At 42.6% G+C, this 18,198-nt stretch overlaps 1 protein-coding gene across 2 annotated transcripts in view; it reads left to right on the forward strand.

The window, feature by feature from the left end:
* The window catches only part of UBXN7 (UBX domain protein 7), a 28,067-nt gene extending 13,097 nt beyond the window's left edge, over window positions 1–14,970 (forward strand). The window contains exons 6-11 of one of the 2 annotated variants that reach the window (XM_080410419.1): window positions 3,745–3,891; window positions 4,257–4,347; window positions 5,478–5,605; window positions 6,015–6,408; window positions 7,179–7,258; window positions 11,735–14,970. In XM_080410419.1, the coding sequence (XP_080266545.1) occupies window positions 3,745–3,891; window positions 4,257–4,347; window positions 5,478–5,605; window positions 6,015–6,408; window positions 7,179–7,258; window positions 11,735–11,896 (1,002 nt within the window). In that variant the 3' untranslated portion in view covers window positions 11,897–14,970. The remainder of the gene's footprint in view (window positions 1–3,744; window positions 3,892–4,256; window positions 4,348–5,477; window positions 5,606–6,014; window positions 6,409–7,178; window positions 7,259–11,734) is intronic. The other variant, XM_080410420.1, reaches the window with a different exon arrangement.
* The last annotated feature ends 3,228 nt before the right edge of the window (window positions 14,971–18,198 follow it).

The following is an 18,198-nucleotide window of genomic DNA, read 5'->3' on the forward strand; positions in this document are numbered from 1 at the left end:
TTCCATTATCAATGAGGTGCAGAAAATTGCCATTTCATCTTAACTCTGTAACATTAGTTTTTAAGAGTATGTGAGAATTAATTTTCATTGAAGAAAAACTTTAAAGTATTGAATGACATTTTTTTAACTTGCTGTCTTTGAAAAAGCAGTGTGCTTCACGTAGAGAGCAACTTACGAACATTATACCTGTTAAGTGTGTGATGAACTGAATTACACCACAGAAATATGATGAAAAAAGATTTGATACAGAAAATCTGTAAAAGACTCTTTTAATCACGCAGGCTTTTTGAACATGAGCCACTAGATGTTAGTTACCTAGTGACTGGTGGAATGTGGCTATGTAAGCCAGAGGCAAACAACTGATGGGCCAGTGAGATGTTGACCTGAACTGTCTCTTTTTTATTTTTTATTTTTTTTCCCCCCCTACTAGAAAATTTCAGATAAACTTTCAGATCTTAAATGCACAGTGGCACTAAAGAGTGGTGCATGGTTATACAATTAGGCTGTTGTCAGTTAAGACTGCACAAGGGATTAGTTTTCTGACTGTAATATTGAGCTTTAATATGTATTAAGCTTCAGAGTTATCTCCTTAATGTAGAATCTGCTAGGAATAAATCACTAGAGTATAATAAATAAATAAAAGCCACACCAAACATGCTCTATAAAGAACAGCATGGTTTTGTTCTCATCTCAAAGACTGCTTCCAAGGATTGCAGGTGTTCATCTATTCATGCATATGATGTGAGATATGATTTGATTTGTAGGGGGTGCACACTGACTTATTTTACATTTCTTGTTTAGGGAGGAAATAGTTCTGGTGCATGCAGTTCTCTGCTTAACACTCATTAGGATTTCAGTACTTTTGTGAAGTGACTGTATGTAATGTTGCAGAGTTTCAAGTCTGTCTATATGAAGCTTCCTCATTTTACAAGTCATACCTTTTCTAGCTGCTTCCTACTTATGGCTGATAACTGATTTTTTTTTTTTCTTTGCATGTAGTGAGCAGTGATAGTTTGGAAGCTAATCTAGTCCTTGTACCCAAAAGGTGCAATTTGCATAAGGTGCTTCTAGACTGGCCGTTTGTATAAGTACAGTTTGCAGATGCACCTTTGGCACAGGAATGGCTGGCTGAGGAAAGGACGTATGCCCTGGCCCAGGCAAGAAGTGTAATTCTAGCAGATATAGGATGTTTCTTGTCAGATAATCTCATGCTCTTTGTCACCTGTTATCTTCCAAACTGAATCATGTTTGATTAGCAGATGTCCATAAGGTCACAAGATGCTGGCTCCACTTCCTTGTTTCTCTCTGCTGGCTTAAAGGAGCAGTGCATTTCAACAAAGCTGAGCAAGCAAGAACCGCCATAACATTTATAAACCCTGCACGGTTCAGAAAAGTCAAATGAGAGGAAAACATGTTATTTTTACTAGTGCAAGAGCTAGAGGTTATCCAGTGAGATCCAGTACTGAGTGTAAAACAAGACTTCTTTCACGTGTAGCCTAACCAGATCGCTGGTTTGTTGCTGTAAGTTGTAGTAGTGAAAAATGTGAATTAGGTAGAAATGGTAAAGGTAAACTTAGGATGGATTGGTTTTGTTTTGGTATTGTGTCTGTCCTGTTCTATCTGAGATCCGCTACCTCTGTCTTTTGAAAGCTCCTACTCTGCCGATTGCTGAAAGCTTGAACAGAGATCCTTGCTGAGAGTGGGTGTTCTGTACTTGCCCTATCTGTGTGCTCTAAGTGCCTGGTGTGGGCCTTTATACCTCAAAGGAGGAGGAGAAATGGGGGCAGCTGATGTTGGAAACTGGATCTAAAGCCATCAGACTTAGCTTGGGTCATGCAAGCCAGCTCTTGAGCCTTCCCTTGTTCTTTTTTCACTTACCAAAATGACCTACCAGTATAATTTGCAAACCCACAGCATTTCTTTCCCCCAAGTTCTTCTCCTTCCCCCTGCCTCCACCCCCTCAGAAAAAAACCATTAGTTGTGTAAGAGCAGAATTGTGTGTGTGTGAGATGGTAGCAATTAACTGTGTCCTTTTAAATGTTAAATGTGAAGCCTGTTGTCTTTAGAAGGAAGTTACAAGTAGTTTTCAAAGCAATACCTGCTCTACAGGTGAAAACTCATCTTTGCAAATGTTCTGTGTGGAATTTCCTGCTTGCATCCTTTTGAGGACGTTAGCTGGATGGAAGAGAGGTAGAGCCAGGTTTTCAATAATATTGCAAAATATACAAATTGTGGAAGAGCAAGATGCACCTTCTGACTTTCTAGTTATATATTTTTGAGTTTGTTCTTTTAATCCAGTGTGGATTACATTGGAACACTGGACTAGGGCAATCCAATTGACTCAAATAACATAAGGATTTTTGTTCCCTTTAAACTTGGGCAGTCCCTCTAGGCCCTGTCTTAAACTGATTTCCTAGAATTAGTTCTTAAAGCCCAGTTAGCTCAAAACAAGTCTTCTAAATAAAAGCATGATGACTATATTTAAGACCTTTACCAGTTACTTAGGTGTCACCTGCTCCACTTTTCTCTCCTGGTGACCAAATACTGGATGCTGACACTGTAATATTAGTGGTAAGTAGTTAGCATGAGGTCCTGTGTGAGAATAAGAGGACTATTCCATGCTTCTACATTCATTTTTTTTTTTTCCTTTGAGCAAATTAAATCTGCGGGTCACTAGGTCATGCAGATTGATTTTGTAGACTGAGATTCTTCACTTTGTGAAGCTAAGTGTGCGGGGTTCATGTGTCTGTCTATCACACATTGGATAGGTTGACTATTTTAAAGTGCACTGGCTAAAATTCATTTTAAAAGTAAAAACTTTGGTTTGGGGAACAAAATACTGCCCAGAACAGCAAAATCTTGTGTAACGTCCGAATTCTTTGAATTTGCTGTTAAGTGTGTTACCAGCAGGATGTGAACACACTTATAAACACTTTTTTTTCTTTTTTAAAAGAAAAGGGAGTTCATGTGCTAGTTCCAGTCTTTCCAGGTGGTAAGAGCATTCCTGCTGTTGATATAGCCCTCTTTTTTTCAACAGGTATGACAGTTCAGCGATCAGAATTACATTCTTGATCAAACTCCTACCATTAACTTGCAACCAAGCAATCAGACAATGCCAGCTTTGTGACTCAAACCAGTAAGATTTCTTCCTGCGCCTTCCTGTCTTCCTCCCCACTTGCAGTCTGGATAACGAGCATCAAAAAAGGATGCCTAATTTGGCAGTTGCACAGTACTTAGAGTAACTCGAAACGTTGAGAGAAAAAAGAAAACAAGCAGAGAGGGGGTCCTGTTGAATTAATGCAAATCCTCTGTCAATTATGCAACCTACTTCAATAGAAGATGATCCACAGGTTTATCTTTAGAGTGAGCAGGTTTTTCCTCTGTTGTCAGATCAGTGTGGTTGACTACGCTCTTTCCCGAACAAATACCTTATTCGGCGTCCCCGTGTCCCGTCCCATCCTGCCCCCAAGTTGCTTTTCCCACTCTGTGCTTGGCTTGTTGAAATCCAGCAGCTCTGTTCATCGATGTGATTCTGTAATTCAACCAGTCTCATTTAAAGCAGGTCTTTCAGCCCTGCCTTCTGTTATGTGGATGCCTTTTCACTAGCACTGTCCATCTTTTTCACTGTGAAAGGGGTTTTGGTGAAAAATCTGACAGTGTTAGAAGCCATCACTGATCATTGCTGGCATTGGTTGTGTCTGGCTCTCTAGTTTTGCCTAATGAAGCTTTTCTCTCTGCTTACAGGCCAAGGAGTGTGGTCAGATGCAGAACAAATGGCTCATGATAAACATTCAGAATGTGCAAGATTTTGCCTGTCAGTGTCTCAACCGTGATGTCTGGAGCAATGAGGCTGTGAAGAACATAATCCGGGAACATTTTATTTTTTGGCAGGTGAGAAATTTAATGGGGCAGTGCTGGTAACTTGGTGTCCTGGTAGATGGGGCGGTGAAAAAAACCTGACGACTTTGAATAAAATGGTGCTGTTGCAGTTCTGTTGGTGAACTTGCAGGAAAGATGCAGTAGTTCATGGAGGTGGACTTCATGGATGTAGATGTGATTCATGGAAATGCACTTGAATGCATGAACTGCCTTTTGCTTTGTAGCATTAGAGGCGTATTTTTAGCTTGTCGGTGTGACTGAGAACTGTACCCTTTGGGGTGTATACTGTAAAACAGAGGAAAACTTTGTATGTTATCAAAGTACAGTTCATGTTTCCTCTCCACCCAGTAATTTGCTTCCACCATGGTATTTTGTAGGTATACCATGACAGCGAGGAAGGACAGAGGTATATACAGTTTTATAAATTAGCAGACTTCCCTTATGTCTCCATCCTGGATCCCAGGACAGGTAAGATAAGTGACAGTTGGTTACCTGCAGTTTAGATACCCTGTGAGAAGGACAGGCAGGTGTAGGCTAAAATACCATCTTTTGCAGTATGCAGTGCGTTCAGCTGAAAAATCTCAGTTCCATTGGTTTGCTCTTTGAGAGACTTTGTTGTCCCTGAAGTAGTGAAGCAGTGTGTTTTGGAGGAACTAAGGGGATAAAACTCCCAAGGCTTGCTAAAATTTTGTCTTGTTAGGTTATCGTATTAGAAAGTGAAAATGGTACCATCTGGTGGTAAAACTCTGAAATTAATATTTTTTTAACTTGCCCTTTTAAAAGCTACTTGAAATCATGTGATGAATGCACTACAGCATTTGTAAGCATTACATGAGCGTGCTTCCTGCTCCTTGCACAGTAGCTTTCTGAGGCTTAGTGAGGACTTACTCAATTGCAGCTTAATTTTGTAATACCATTTTGGCTTTGCATTTGTTGTTTGGTTTTGGTTTTTTACCTGAACAATCAAACTTCTACCTCCTTCTCCAGCTCTTTTAAAAAAGTGTTACTTTTTCTTTTGAGTCCCAACACTCTTTGTTCATCTTCTTTGTCATCATATAATGCAATTATATTAGTGGTCTGGTCTCCTGCTTCTCAGGACTGAATTAGTTGTGTCTGTAATCAGAGCTGAGATTTCTTGCTATTTGACTTAAACCACCCTAAACTGTTTTTCAGTTTGTTTTTACTTTTTTTAATGTTGGAACTGCAGTCAGGATACTCTTCTTAGCACTTCATTTGCAGAAACAAATGCTGCTTGCTGAGGTGTAGAATCAAGGCGGGCAAGAAATGCTTTTTCCTGAACTTAGTGGTTTGACTTATTTTCCATTTTGAAGCCTAATTCACCATTCTGTGCACACATTCCCATAGATGAAAACAATGGAAATAAACAGGGTCTGTATTTGTCTGTCCATGACTGAAACCTTTTCAAGGGAGTGAAAGGAGGAAGCTTCATAGTTATCAGGTAATAGCCTGTGGGAAGCTGCAGCTCCACAAATACGGACTATCGCAGAGTGCGTGCACAGCAGTGAATTGGTGTGCTTGACCACTAAGCTGCAGTCTTTTGCTGAAGTTTATGTTTCATGACACCTTTTGTTCCCTAGGCCAGAAACTAGTGGAGTGGCACCAGCTAGATGTGACTTCTTTCTTGGACCAAGTGACTGGGTTCCTGGGTGAGCATGGACAGCTGGATGGCCATTCTACCAGCCCTCCCCAAAAATGCTCTCGTTCAGTAAGTATGAGCCCTCTAGGAGAAGCCTGAAAGAACGGACTAGCCTGTCTTCATCCAGCTGTACTGATTTCCTATTCAGTAGTATAAACAGACTTAATGAGTTAGTGCCAGAGCATGCACCAGGAAATGCCTTCTCCCATGATAACCATTTTTCTTGTGCAGTTTGTGCTTTTGGCATTTGTTTTGGATTTAGCAGTGACAGAATTGTGCATGTGTGGAAGTAAAATGTATTACTCCGTGCAAAACTCCAAGGAGAAGTCATTAAGTAGTCACACCATGACTAGCTTTCCATGCTGTTTCTTCCTGACGGTTTTAGTAGCTTCTCTTTGGTAGACCGATGTCCTCTTGATTTTTCAGTATGTATTTAAAAGCATTGTTTATGTATTTGTGTTCTGTCTGTGTTCAACAGGAGAGTCTCATTGATGCCAGTGAGGACAGCCAGCTGGAAGCTGCTATCAGAGCCTCGTTACAGGAGACGCATTTTGATTCCTCACAGGCCAAGCAGGAGAGTCGGTCAGATGAAGAGTCAGAGTCAGAGCTTTTTTCTGGAAGCGAGGAGTTTATTTCTGTTTGTGGATCTGAGGAGGAAGAGGAATCAGAGAATCCTGCCAAGTTGAGGAAGTCTCCACACAAGGACTTGGGGTATAAAAAAGAGGAGAGCCGGAGGCCTCAGCCTGAGCCTCCTGCAAGGACTGAGCCTGGCACAACATCAAATCACAGAGTACTGCCCTGCATTGATGTGGGGATACTGGAGGAGTCAACTGACAAGCCTGAAAGTACATTTCAGAGCCCAGATGTGAATGGTAAGTTGGCACTTTTCCTTTTTTTTTTTTTTTTTTTTAAGTGACCTGTGTTTTGATGTGGTTGGTTTTTTTTCCCTGAAAATCTTTATATGCTACAAGCATGGTTTCATTCCTTGTTTTGAAAAACTAAATCTTTTCTTCTGTCTTACTTCATCCTTGACACCAGACGCTTGAGCGATTCACCTTGCCAGCAGCACCACTTTGGCGTAGTGATGCCGCAGACTGCAGTTGTGTTAGTCACTGAGTTCAGGTTTCTTAGATTGAGACCTTGTCCGTGGATAAAGTACGCACGGGTGTAATGCAGGCGCATATGACAGGGCTTCTACCAGAACTGTAGAGAGAAGCAGAATAACGTCAGCCCTACCTTGCTCTCAGTTAGCTTGGCTGCCTTGACGGTCTGGACTAACTTAAGTAACGCAACTTTGGCCAATACGAACGAGTCCCTGGAGTCTCTGTTCCTCCCTGCAGTGCCTGGGCTGGGATGCAGCAGAGCGAGGTGGCCTCAGCGGCAGAGGTAGCACAGTATGCTTTTCTGTGGGAACACTGACTGGTTTCAGCCACTGCTATTAACTCTTGAAAGAGTCCTGAGTTCGATGCGTGTATTTTAAACATGTGGTAGCAGTATATCTTCATAGACTGGAACCTTGTACTTGTCCCTAGTCCCTAACCCTGCTGTGCTGCACAGTAAAGCATGCCACCTAAAATCTACAGAAGAGCTCAGTTCAGCTGCCTTGTTGTTTGTTAACTTGCAGTAACTTCCTTTATGCTAGGACCAAAGGCACAGCTGATGCTAAGGTATCCAGATGGAAAGAGGGAACAAATTTCACTGCCCGAACAAGCTAAACTTCTGGTGAGTGGAGTTAATCCGAATCCTCGTGTGAGTACAGGAGAGCTGAAACTGGAGAACTTATTTTTCTTTTGTGGCACTATTGAAATCATGTCTAGTGAAAGTGGTATATCCAGGGAGTGCTTGTGCAGTCATTCTGTTGTGTTTCTTCCATGCCATTCCTCTCTTCCCATCAACAGACTCTGCTTGCTCTGTATGTTTCCATTGCTGCTCGGGTTGTGTGTACACTCCAGTGTCTTCCTTGGTCCTAAACCTGCTAGTTGTCTTTCTAAAATAATTCTACGACTTTTGCATTAATCATTGAAGTACCATAAAATACTCTCAGCTCACTTGTTTGTGGTTTTGTGAGTTTTTTTTCCTAAATGGAAAAGTTCAGTCATGGCCCATGGTCAGACAGCAGTAAAAGCAAAGGTAAAACTCTCATTCTTATCCTCCGTCTCTCTAATCATACTTCCCCACTGCCTTATGGATATGGATGACTGAACAGACTTTGGAGGAGGTTCTCCCAAAACAAATTTATTACCTGATGCACAGTAATTAATATAATTGTGTCTGTCTTAACTGCTTTGAATTTGTTTACCTTGGAGAAGTCTACGTGGATGGCATTTCCATCAAAATTTGTCAGGTGCTTATCTGGAAGCAGTGTGTAAAGAGGTCACTGTATTCCTGTTAGCTGTGAGTATTCGTGACAGTGGCTAGTCAAGCTCATTTTATAGCCATCAACCTAAAAGGTCAGCATTGAAGTCTTAGGGAAGGCAAAAGGACACCTCTTCAGAAGGGACTTCTGCAGATTTAATAGGAAAGTGTCACATCTCTTACAGAAGATGAGACTACCACCTAGTCTGCAGCACTCTAGAAATGTACAGTGTCTCAAGCTCATATTATCATCCTTAACGTTTTTGCCTGAAAATAAAAGGGAAGAAAAAAGTTGCTTTTGTTATGCCATCAGCTCTCAAACCCACGCATAAGCAGGTAGGCTGTGTACTGCCTGCAGTGCTTCATGTGGAGGGTCCTGTGGCTGAAATACAAAGACTGAGGAGCACTGGCAGAGCATCACTGTTACTGTAGGAACCAGCTTTACTTTCAGACCTTCATTCTTGCTTTGTTGTAGCAATCATTGCTGTCTAATCGTTTTCCAAGTACTCTCTGGTATCTTAAATGCTTTTTGAAAGCAGTCTGTTAGATAAATTTGCATGTATTATTAAACATGCAGCACTCTTGAATACTTAACTGATTTATTTAGGTGGTACGTAGGTGTAGTGTGGATATATTCCTGATAATCCTGACTTGGGGTTTGACTCCTTTTGTGGACTGCAGTAGTTAAAGGAAGTTAGTCTCAGCGTGTGATTTCCTTCGCTGCCACCTGCTCTATAGTCAGCAGAGGAATTTAGGTGAGTCAAGGTTTATGGGTAAAGATATCTTTTTATGGCAGGGCTGAACAGCCAGCTTTTGTGCTCATGGCGTGTGATCTTTTAAAGCCATTTCAGTCAGATCAAGAAGCAAAAAGATGCTTCTTTGTGAGCATCATCTCCATGCTGATTTTTTTCAGTCCTTAGTTGCTTCCATTTTAAAGCTGTCCAGAACTATAAAAAGAAATTGTTTAAGGAGACAGTTGCACTTCCGAAGTTTTAACTGATGATACGATGTTGCTCTCCCACCAATGGCTGGCTGTTTTTTAAAACTTTTTTTTAATCATTGCATTGTTACCGAGCAAGAGTGCTTCTTTACGCACTGTATCTTCAGGATATGATTATGCTTCCAGTATTACCATAATCCTTCCCCCTGCCCCTGCCAAGCAAAAAAGAAAAGGCAACACTACCTTTTTATAGAAGCAGTTGCTCATTGTCATTGCTGACTGGCTGCCTGAGTAACATTCATTTACCAAGTGTAAGGTGTGCAGGAGAGATTGGCCTTTTAATGGGATCGCTCGGAGATGTGGGCAGTAAACTTAACTGAATGACTTTTTAAGTACAATGGTTTGTAAAGGAATTTTGATCATCCTTGTTGCCTGAAAAGGAAGTAAAAACTGCTTACTTTGGTTCCTCATCAGGTGCAGGCATTGTAATCTGCAAAGCCTGTTGGACATTGGTCCAGGTAAAAGAGGAGGTTTGGGCAACAGTCTCCTCATACCAAAGGGTTTGTGTGTGGATTTTGATGAATTTGGAAGAAATCTCTGTGCAGGTACTTCCCTGGCTGTTCAGGAATGGAATCATTAAATATTGGAAGAGTCCAGGTTGAAAAGAATCCAGGAGATCATCTGGTCTAACCCTCTGAAAAGCAGGGCTGTAGATGAGGTTATCCAGGACCCTCTTGAGCTGAGTCTAGAATACTTAAAGCCAGGGACATTGTGCCACTTCCCTGGGCAATTTGCTCCAAAATTTAATTTCTGTCATGGTACATGGTAAAGAAGTTCTTCCTTATATCCAGGTGAAATTGCCCCTGGAGCAACTTGTGTGTGTTGTTACCATGCATCTTAGTGAAAGAAGTGTCTTTGTCATCTTTGTATTGGAACACTGATGATATTCCCGCCAAGCCTTTTCCTTTATAGGCTGAACAACTCCAAGTCCCTCAACCTTTCTTCATGTACCAAGGCATGTCCTATACTTTAGTTATTTTGATGGCCCTCCACTGGATCCTCTCCAGTTTTTCTTTGTTCCTTCTGCATGTAGAGAGGCCAAAACTGAACACAGTATTCCAAGCGTGGCCCAGCAGAGTGGTGTAGTTGCATCCCTTGATCTGCTGACAATACTCTTGTTACACAGTTTGGATTTCCTGTCACTGCTGCAGGAGCACACTGCAGACTTGTGTTGAGATGAGTTTTGACAATCTCTCCGTGACAGCCTGGATCTCGTCAAGCAGCAGACTTCCAAGACCCGACTTCGTTAGGTCGGCACTTGGGTGCCTCGGTGCCCTGCAGGAGTCCCCTCCACCAGCATGCACTGCTTCTCCCTGCTGGTTGTGTCCTGCTGAGTAGGACCGGTGGGTCCAGTTTTGTTTGCCGGTGGAACTTCCTTGTCCTCCCCGTTTATTGCCAAGACTTTATATCATTTTCTCAACTGATTTTTTTTTTTTAATTTTATTTTTCCAAATGAGAGGAGACCTGCTGTTTTGCTGCCACAGGTCTCCAGGGTGCTTTATCTTGCAAGTTGCAGTCCTCCCTGTGTTTGTGTCTCGCTTCTGGTCATCCCATTCTGTCTGCGCTGCAAGACATCAGTACTTGCCCTTGCAGTGTTGCTCTCCACATCCTACTCCTTGTCTGCTTATCTTCCCTGATGCAGCAGAACAAGCTGACCTCTTCCTCCAGCTCCTTGCTGTAGGCTGTGGTGGGAGTCTGTATCCTGGGTCATGTCAGCACCATATGACTGACAGCTTTCCTACCAGGACACAGACACTAAAATGAAGAGCCACCCGAGCTCCTTGTCCGTGAGCTGTGGCAGTAAGTGCCAAGTGCTTGTTTGTAACCACTTTTTTCTGTGTGCTGGGTTGCTGTGGTCCCAAAGTGGCAGCTAAATAGTGAGGGCAAGCTAGTGGAATGGTTAGTACTAGTGGGAGGTTAATACTGCTAGCTTACCTCCTTACACTTAATTTGCTGGCATAAGTTGCCGACAAAACTATGTCAACTGTATTGTTGGAATGCCCTTATTTTCTCATACTTTGTTTTGTTACGTACTAATAGTCTTTTTTTCCCCTCTGTGGAAAGCTACAACTTTTCATTCTGCCTGAGTCTTGCTCTGTTGCTGTATCCCCTGCTGTTCTGCCAAACCCCATTTCTCCATCGCTGTCTATTCATACTTTACACTCTCATCTGCTGTGTTTCCTGATGAGCTTGGGAAATCTCTGCCGTCGTAGCATGGACATTAGCTCTTCCTGATACGTCTGCTTGTTGGATTTTGAAGCTGATACCCCTTTATCCCAATGCCCTTTATGTCCTGCCCCAATTGCTATTGTAGGCGGAGAAGTCAATTAATTGAAGAAAGCTTTAAAAAACTCCCCAAAATAGAACAACCTCGAACCCTCATGCTTCTTGAAGGCAGGAAAAAAATTGGTAAAAATACTGCATTTATTTTTGTCAGTGCTACCTCACAAAGATGCTTTTTTGGTGGATTTTAAGTTTGGTGTAAGGGTAATGTCTGATAAAGTGAGGGGGCTTCTATTTTGGGGCATTTAAGGATTTTTTTTTTTTTTTTTTTGGCAAATCTTACTCAACTGTGACTTGAACATGTGATACGGAATTCAACTGACTTAAATGAACTATTATGTATGCTGGTTAAAGAATCAGATAAGGGATCACTTGGCAATTAGTTTTTGTGATTATTCTTACTTTGTGTGGGCCAAATTAGATATTGGAGTAAAAGAGGGTCTATACTACGTGCAGAATTTCCTTTGTGATTACAAAGTTCTGTTTCTAAAGGAAAACGGGATTTTTTTTCACATTCTTTTGTGTTGTTTTGACTTACGTGACACTTCTTTGCCTTCTAGGCTCTTGTGAAACATGTCCAGTCAAAAGGATACCCCAATGAACGCTTTGAACTCCTCACCAACTTCCCTCGAAGGAAACTCTCCCACCTGGACTATGAGATCACGTTACAGGAGGCAGGCCTGTGTCCTCAAGAGACTGTCTTTGTGCAGGAAAGGAATTAGCACCGTGGCCTGAGTTCTCCCAGCCTTCCTCCCCTCTCCTTTTTGCCTGGGACACCAACTCGTTAAATATGCAGTTGAGGGTCATAGGATTGCAGTGCTGAAATCAGGCAGGCAGCTGGCTGGTCCTTCTCGCTCTTCTTCCCTTCTGCTCTAGTGACCAAATGAGTGTTCAGAGTTTTATTTTCTTCCTCAGCTTGGGCCCTGCGGAGAGCATTGGGAAGAACATCTTTCCTTTGTTTTCATGGAATAAAGTAAAACAATGATCTGTGTATCCAGTATGCTGGGCCTTGGACTGGCCACAATACACACACCCTTCTTGCTGCTATTCCTAAATCTGTTTAATTTATTTTTGAAAATAGCGTGTGATAAGGCACTGAGTCATCTCTTTGTAAGGAGAGAGTGTAATCTTCAGTACAGTCTTTCCTTTGTTCTGATTCTCTGCGCAAAAGGTCTCCATTAACCTTACAGCCTCCTCGGGGGTTTGCTTACCTAGCACTCTGCAAGAACTTGGTTTTGGGGAAGGAGCTGGGTTGAGCTGTGGTGAGATACTTTGCCCCCATCTAATTTAAAGGCTTCTAAATTGCGAGCATGTTTTCCTCCTGCTTTAAATGTTGCCAGTGAACACAGTAAAACAACCAGCCAACTAACCAAAATTCCGACCCCCCCTCAACTATACACAGTATGGGATGTACTGCCCAGCCCAGAGGGAACGCTGCGTGTCCGCTGTTGCAGCAGAACTGACTCCTTGGTAGAAGTAGGTGGGGGTGGGGTTTCCATTTGTCCTCTTCCCAACAGCCCCTAAGTGTCTCTCTTTTACTTGCTCTCAGGATTTTGCAAATTAAGATGGAACGTGGCAGGATACTGTAAAAATCTTGGACTCTCTGGACAACACCTGTCATAAAAAAAAGACTTGACAGCTAGCTGGCTTGCTTTCCCTCTGCGTGGTGTTTTGTTTTCCCCAGGAGTGGATAGCTTTGCAGGGGTGTTAGAGCACCGACTGCAGCTCAGCAAGACGGCAAGTCCTAAATGGGTTTTCTCTCATTAATTAAAAACATACACAGCCTTGTCAAACTGTGGAACAAATTAGTGCTTTACAAAAAGACTTCACAGTCTGGTGACTTCAGTGCTCTAGGCTGCTTTTTATTCTGTTTTCATGTTCGTCTGCCATCACTTACCTCTAAATCTGGAAGGCTGTATGGAAAGCCCCTCCTTTTTTAGGCTTTGTTTTCGGCTCTGGAAGCCGGCACCAGGCGCCATGCAGGCGTATCCTGCGTGTACGCTGGGCTGTGCGGAGTGCCCTAGTTTTCCAGTGTCTTCTCTAGACATTGAGCTGGTGTTACAGTAGGTACATTAACTTATACGGCCATCCTTGAGGCTGATGTCAGATTTGTGTATTTACAACTAAGAACTCAGTTCAGCGTGCTCTTCATCGGTGAGGAAGAAAGCACGTGAGACCTGCCGTAACTGCCATCTTGTTCTGCAACCGTCAGGTGATTATACTTGTTAAAGAAAAAGACTTAGTGGTCAGAAAGTTAACCATGGACTAAAACTTTTCAAGAGATTTTGCCTTTAATTTTGTATTAGCCTGTATACTTTGGAGTCTTTAAATGTAGGAAATCACAGAAAACGTCTTGCATTCCCCATGGTAATACTAGCTCACAGCTGTCTTCTGCTCATAATTGAGGTTTTTCATATGATCATACAGTTGTATAAATTGATTTCCCCTCTAAGCAAAAGCTTATTTTGCTTTTCTACTGCAGGATGCAGTATCAGGAAAGCAAAATCTGATTGCAGTGTCCTGATCTCTCATTAACCATTGATCAGATGGCATTTTTCATTTGCAAAGAGACCTTGTTGTGGAGGCTGCTTCCCAGCATTGGAATGTGAATTCCAATGGAACGTGGCAGGATACTGTAACAATCTTGGACACTCTGGACAACACCTGTCATAAAAAAAAGACTTGACAGCTAGCTGGCTTGCTTTCCCTCTGCGTGGTGGGGAGGGATGTTGGTGTCTGGTCTGCAAAGCAGCACTGGCACCTCCAGACTGAAGGATGCTTTGTGTTTTTTAGGATAACCAAATTAAATTTGGACATCCAAGAGCGTGGGACAAAAGGAAACCCCTTCCATGTAGGTGTTAATGCTTCCCTGAGTAGCTTCGTCTGTCGAGTTGAAGTAACTCGCTCTGATATTCTTTGCCTTGAAACTCGTTGCATCTTCTCTGGTTAGCAGGCTGCCAACAGGATGCAGTGCTCGGCACTTGTACAGCTGTGGTCCTTTTGCGTCCCTCGGGCAGGCCAGGATGGGAGCATGCTGACCTTCCCTGCTGTCCTGCCTGTTCTTCCAGCGTAAGGCAGGGAGCCTTTGTGGTTCCAGTGGTTCCTCTTTCGAGTTGTTGCTGGTTGGCTGTGTTTGTGGTGGAGGGCCAACTGGATTTGGGCAGGCTTGGGTTTGTATCTGCTCTGGGAACGTTGTTTCACATCAATTTTTCTAGCAGTTGAGTTAAACATAGAAAACGGCCCAGGTCTGTTTTATTAGTAGCTTTTCTTCTTCCCCCTGCCCCTCCCCAGGTTGGGTGGGACTAGACTGTGATATGTTGAAGCAATCTGACATAAAATAACAGCTGTATTAGCAGTGGGGAAGAGGGGGGGCTGCACAGGGGGCAAGAGCCTGAACTTCTTCCATCAGTTCTGCTGCTGGAGAGAGCGCACTGTGCGCTCCCCGCCTGTGACCCGTCCTTTCTTACCCCTCTTCCAGAGCAAAGGGTGTGAGCCACGGAGCGGTGGACAGCTGACAGCTCCTTTCTTCTCTGCTCAGCTCTAGGGAAAGGAGTAACTTTACACTTACCTTGCTATCCAAACCAAATCTAGGAGCCCGAGGTTTTAGTTGCTTTTGTTACGTTCACTAACCTCTCTCACGGGGAAGCAAACATCGCATTTGGCTGCAGCAGGTTTATTTTTAAGCCATCAAGAAACATGCATCTCAAGGTAAATGGTTTTGGCTGCTGGTGTAATGGAACCAGGAGGTTTTATGCTCTCGCTTAATTTTTATTTTCTTTGCTGAGGCTTTATTTTTTTTTTTAAAAAAAACCTAATCTTTTTATAACCTAACAGAGAAAGAAGAATGTGAAATTGAAGGTTTATGTTGAAAATGGCATTTTGCTTCCATCTCAGTTTCTAGTAGTTTTTTTCTGTTCCAAGAAATTACAAGCCTGGTTTTTGTTTTGTTTCTCTTGTGCAATGTAGGGGTGTGTGTGTGTCAGTCTTCTTTTGCTTTGGTTTGTGTGCAGGAGGCAGAGGAAAAAACTTTTAAGGAATATGCATCTCTGTATGTGGCTGTTCCTTCTTCCCAACTCAAAACAAAACCAGTGCTGCAGCGTATGCGTCAGTCAGCTGTGCTGTGCTGGCTGAAAGCTGTTAAGAAACAGGACCAGCCAGGATTCAACCTCTTCATATCTTTGTCCATGTTGAAGCCCTTTGGAGTTCGGAGGAATGTTGCTGAAAACATTAAGTTCTGCTTGTGACAGCTTGCAGCAGCGAAGGTGTAAGCTAGTTGGGCTCTGTTGCTAAAGAGCCTTTGTTATAGTTGCTTCTAGGTGTTAATTCTGAAGTTCAAATTGCTTTTGACAAGGTTGGGGAAAAAAAAAGCCTTAAATCTCTGATTGCAGAATAAGATGTTGAAATGTGAAGGACAAAGTAAAAAAAAAAAAAAAAAAAAAAAAATCCTCCAAAAGCTGTGGTTTGTGGCTTCCTGTGGATGTTGCTTGGCCACAGTTTGTGTGTTGTGTTGCAAGGAGTGCCATGAATTTGGAGGAGCAGAAGTGCATGTAGGCAGTGGAAGTCTTTCCGGGTAGAAAGCTGAGGAGAACGAACGTGTTTCAAGCTGTAGCTTCTTGCTGCTTGTGGCAAAGTTTCCTTTGCATGTGCTCCTCATCTAACAGTGCTTTGTTTTGATGTTCAAATGTCTTAACTGTAGCTCACAGTCACAGCCAGTATTCAGAAATGGAAGGCAAAATGAGCACTGGGTTTCCCTGCCAGGTGCTGTTGACACATTTGCTGTTGGCTTCCCACTTGTGATCTTTCAGAGGCCCAGAGGAGGATTTCAGGTCTTTCTGATGATACATAACCTTATGCCAAGCTGGTAGGCCAGCTTCAACCTCACAGCATTCCCTTTTGACATACAGAGAGCAGATAAAGGCCATGCCAAACATTTCTGGGTGTACTTGCATTATTTTCATTAAGCTTTGAATTAAGGTCTGCGGTTTTTGCTTTTCTGACGTTCGTGGACTGAAGTATGTTGCCCTTCTTGATAAATAAGGTAAGTTGACAACACCAATATTAAAGAAATGTCCATGTGTGTGCCTAACAGCATTGTAAAACACAGTTAGGCGTCTAAAGGTACCATTTTTCCTGGGTGGATTTAAACAGCAATTTTACATCCACATACTTTCCAGAGCTCAATAGATCTGCTCCCTTGCCATTACAGGAGAGTAACCCCTCTTGTCTGTAAAGCACGTCCGTTGTTCGCTGCTGCAAACAGCTTGTGTTTCACGTGGTCCAATACTTTCGTAGCCTCATTTTTTAAAGACTACCAAATTTATATACTCACCTGCACCAGCTTATACCAGTTTCCACTTTTACTGGTGCTGTGGTTTGTACCCTCGCAGAAATGGGCAGCTGGTTTTATTAACGTTTCAATAAATAAACCTCACGGCTGAAGGGCCTGCCTTCTCAAATTCCTGTTCTTGCCAGAGCACTGAGCTTATTCGCAGGGATTCAAGAGCAACAAGGGCTAAACTAAAAGCGGTTTTCTTTTGGGGGCAAGGCATCACTCAGGCTGCCTTTCGTTAGGTACCAAATGCTGCAGGGATGCATAAAAGGTGGCATTTGTGTTCTCTAAACCATCTAGAAACAGATAACGTAGAGACCCATGTGAGAACGTCTGCGGGAATGGGAAGATGCATGTCATTTCAGGAACTTGCCCCATAATTTTTAATCCCTTAGTTTTTAGTAAATGTCACAACTTTCTCCTTGTTCGGTCCCTTTTTAGTCAAGTTAGTAAGAATAGGTAGTACTGGATGTCAAGAGGAGAAGGGATAGCGGAGATATGCTTTAGGTGGGTGAAGCACAAAATCTCAGTCCCGCGAAGGCTGGGTGTGCCTTGTTTAGCTGTTTTAATAGATGGGAGTGCCGCCTCTCCTCTCCTTCCAGCCTTTCTATTTATTTATTTGAACAGGAATTGTTTTCTATAAATGGAACAGCTCCTGTTGTAGAGGCAAAACAGATCTCATGTGTTGAGCCCTACGCTGGCGATCTGCACTGTTGGAAATACCTGCAGTCGCAGGTTTGGGGTTTGTCTGAACACGTTTGATGACTGGCTTTGGTTGACATCTGCAAAGACCGTCTTGCTGAGGTTTTCTCTGTCCAAACCCAAGATCTTGGCGCAGTTTGGTTATGCTCTGCTAGCTGCTCCTGAGCCGGTGAGGTTAATGGACACCCTTTCTGTGGTGATGTACAGGATGACTTTTATTCCAGTCTCCTCTTGTCCGTGAGATGCTTAGTGTCTGTCTGCTCCCAATAAATACAGCCATGTGTATGTACATACACACACACACACACTCATGTTTTTATTCAGAGAATTCGGCACGTAACATCAGTGCCTCAGCTTGGCTCAGTTTTATCTTCTGGTGTTTTACATGGGTATATTATGAGTGAGTGCAGACGTTTGGGATTCGGTCGGTCTTTGATTACTGTGAGTGTCTGCAGGACAGAGAGAAGCAATTTTCTAACTGCTTGTTACATGGTCCTGAGACCTCAAGCTATAGGAGGATAGACAGTAGATGGAGCAGGGGGGCGAGGTGCTATTTTATAGAACGGATTTACATGAAGAACATCTGAGTAAAACTTGACTCGGAGACATGGTGCCTCATCAGAGACAGCAGACTATAGGAGAGGTGATTTTTTTTAAAATGAGGCAGTTCCCTCTAATTGGTGAACATAACAGTTTCAAAATTAGGACGTTACCTGTCGGTTTTTACCATAGTCACTTTCTTCAATGGCGGTGACTTCATATGGGAGGAGGGAGAGGATTAATTTGGCAGATTTCAGCTCAGTGTGCTGGGAGGGACCAAACTCAAGGAAACCTCTGATCTATATACACAACTGCTGCATTTTTTTATAAATATATGTAAATGTCCTATTGTAATATTTGATCCTGGAAATAAAACTGTTTTCAGTAGCTTTCTTCATCTCTTGGTTTTTGGGTTTGGGTGGTTGGTTTGGGTTTTTTTGTTGTTGTTTTAAT

The sequence above is a fragment of the Falco punctatus genome (genome assembly GCF_963210335.1).
Source record: "Falco punctatus genome assembly, chromosome: 13".
Classification (NCBI taxonomy): Eukaryota; Metazoa; Chordata; class Aves; order Falconiformes; family Falconidae; genus Falco; species Falco punctatus.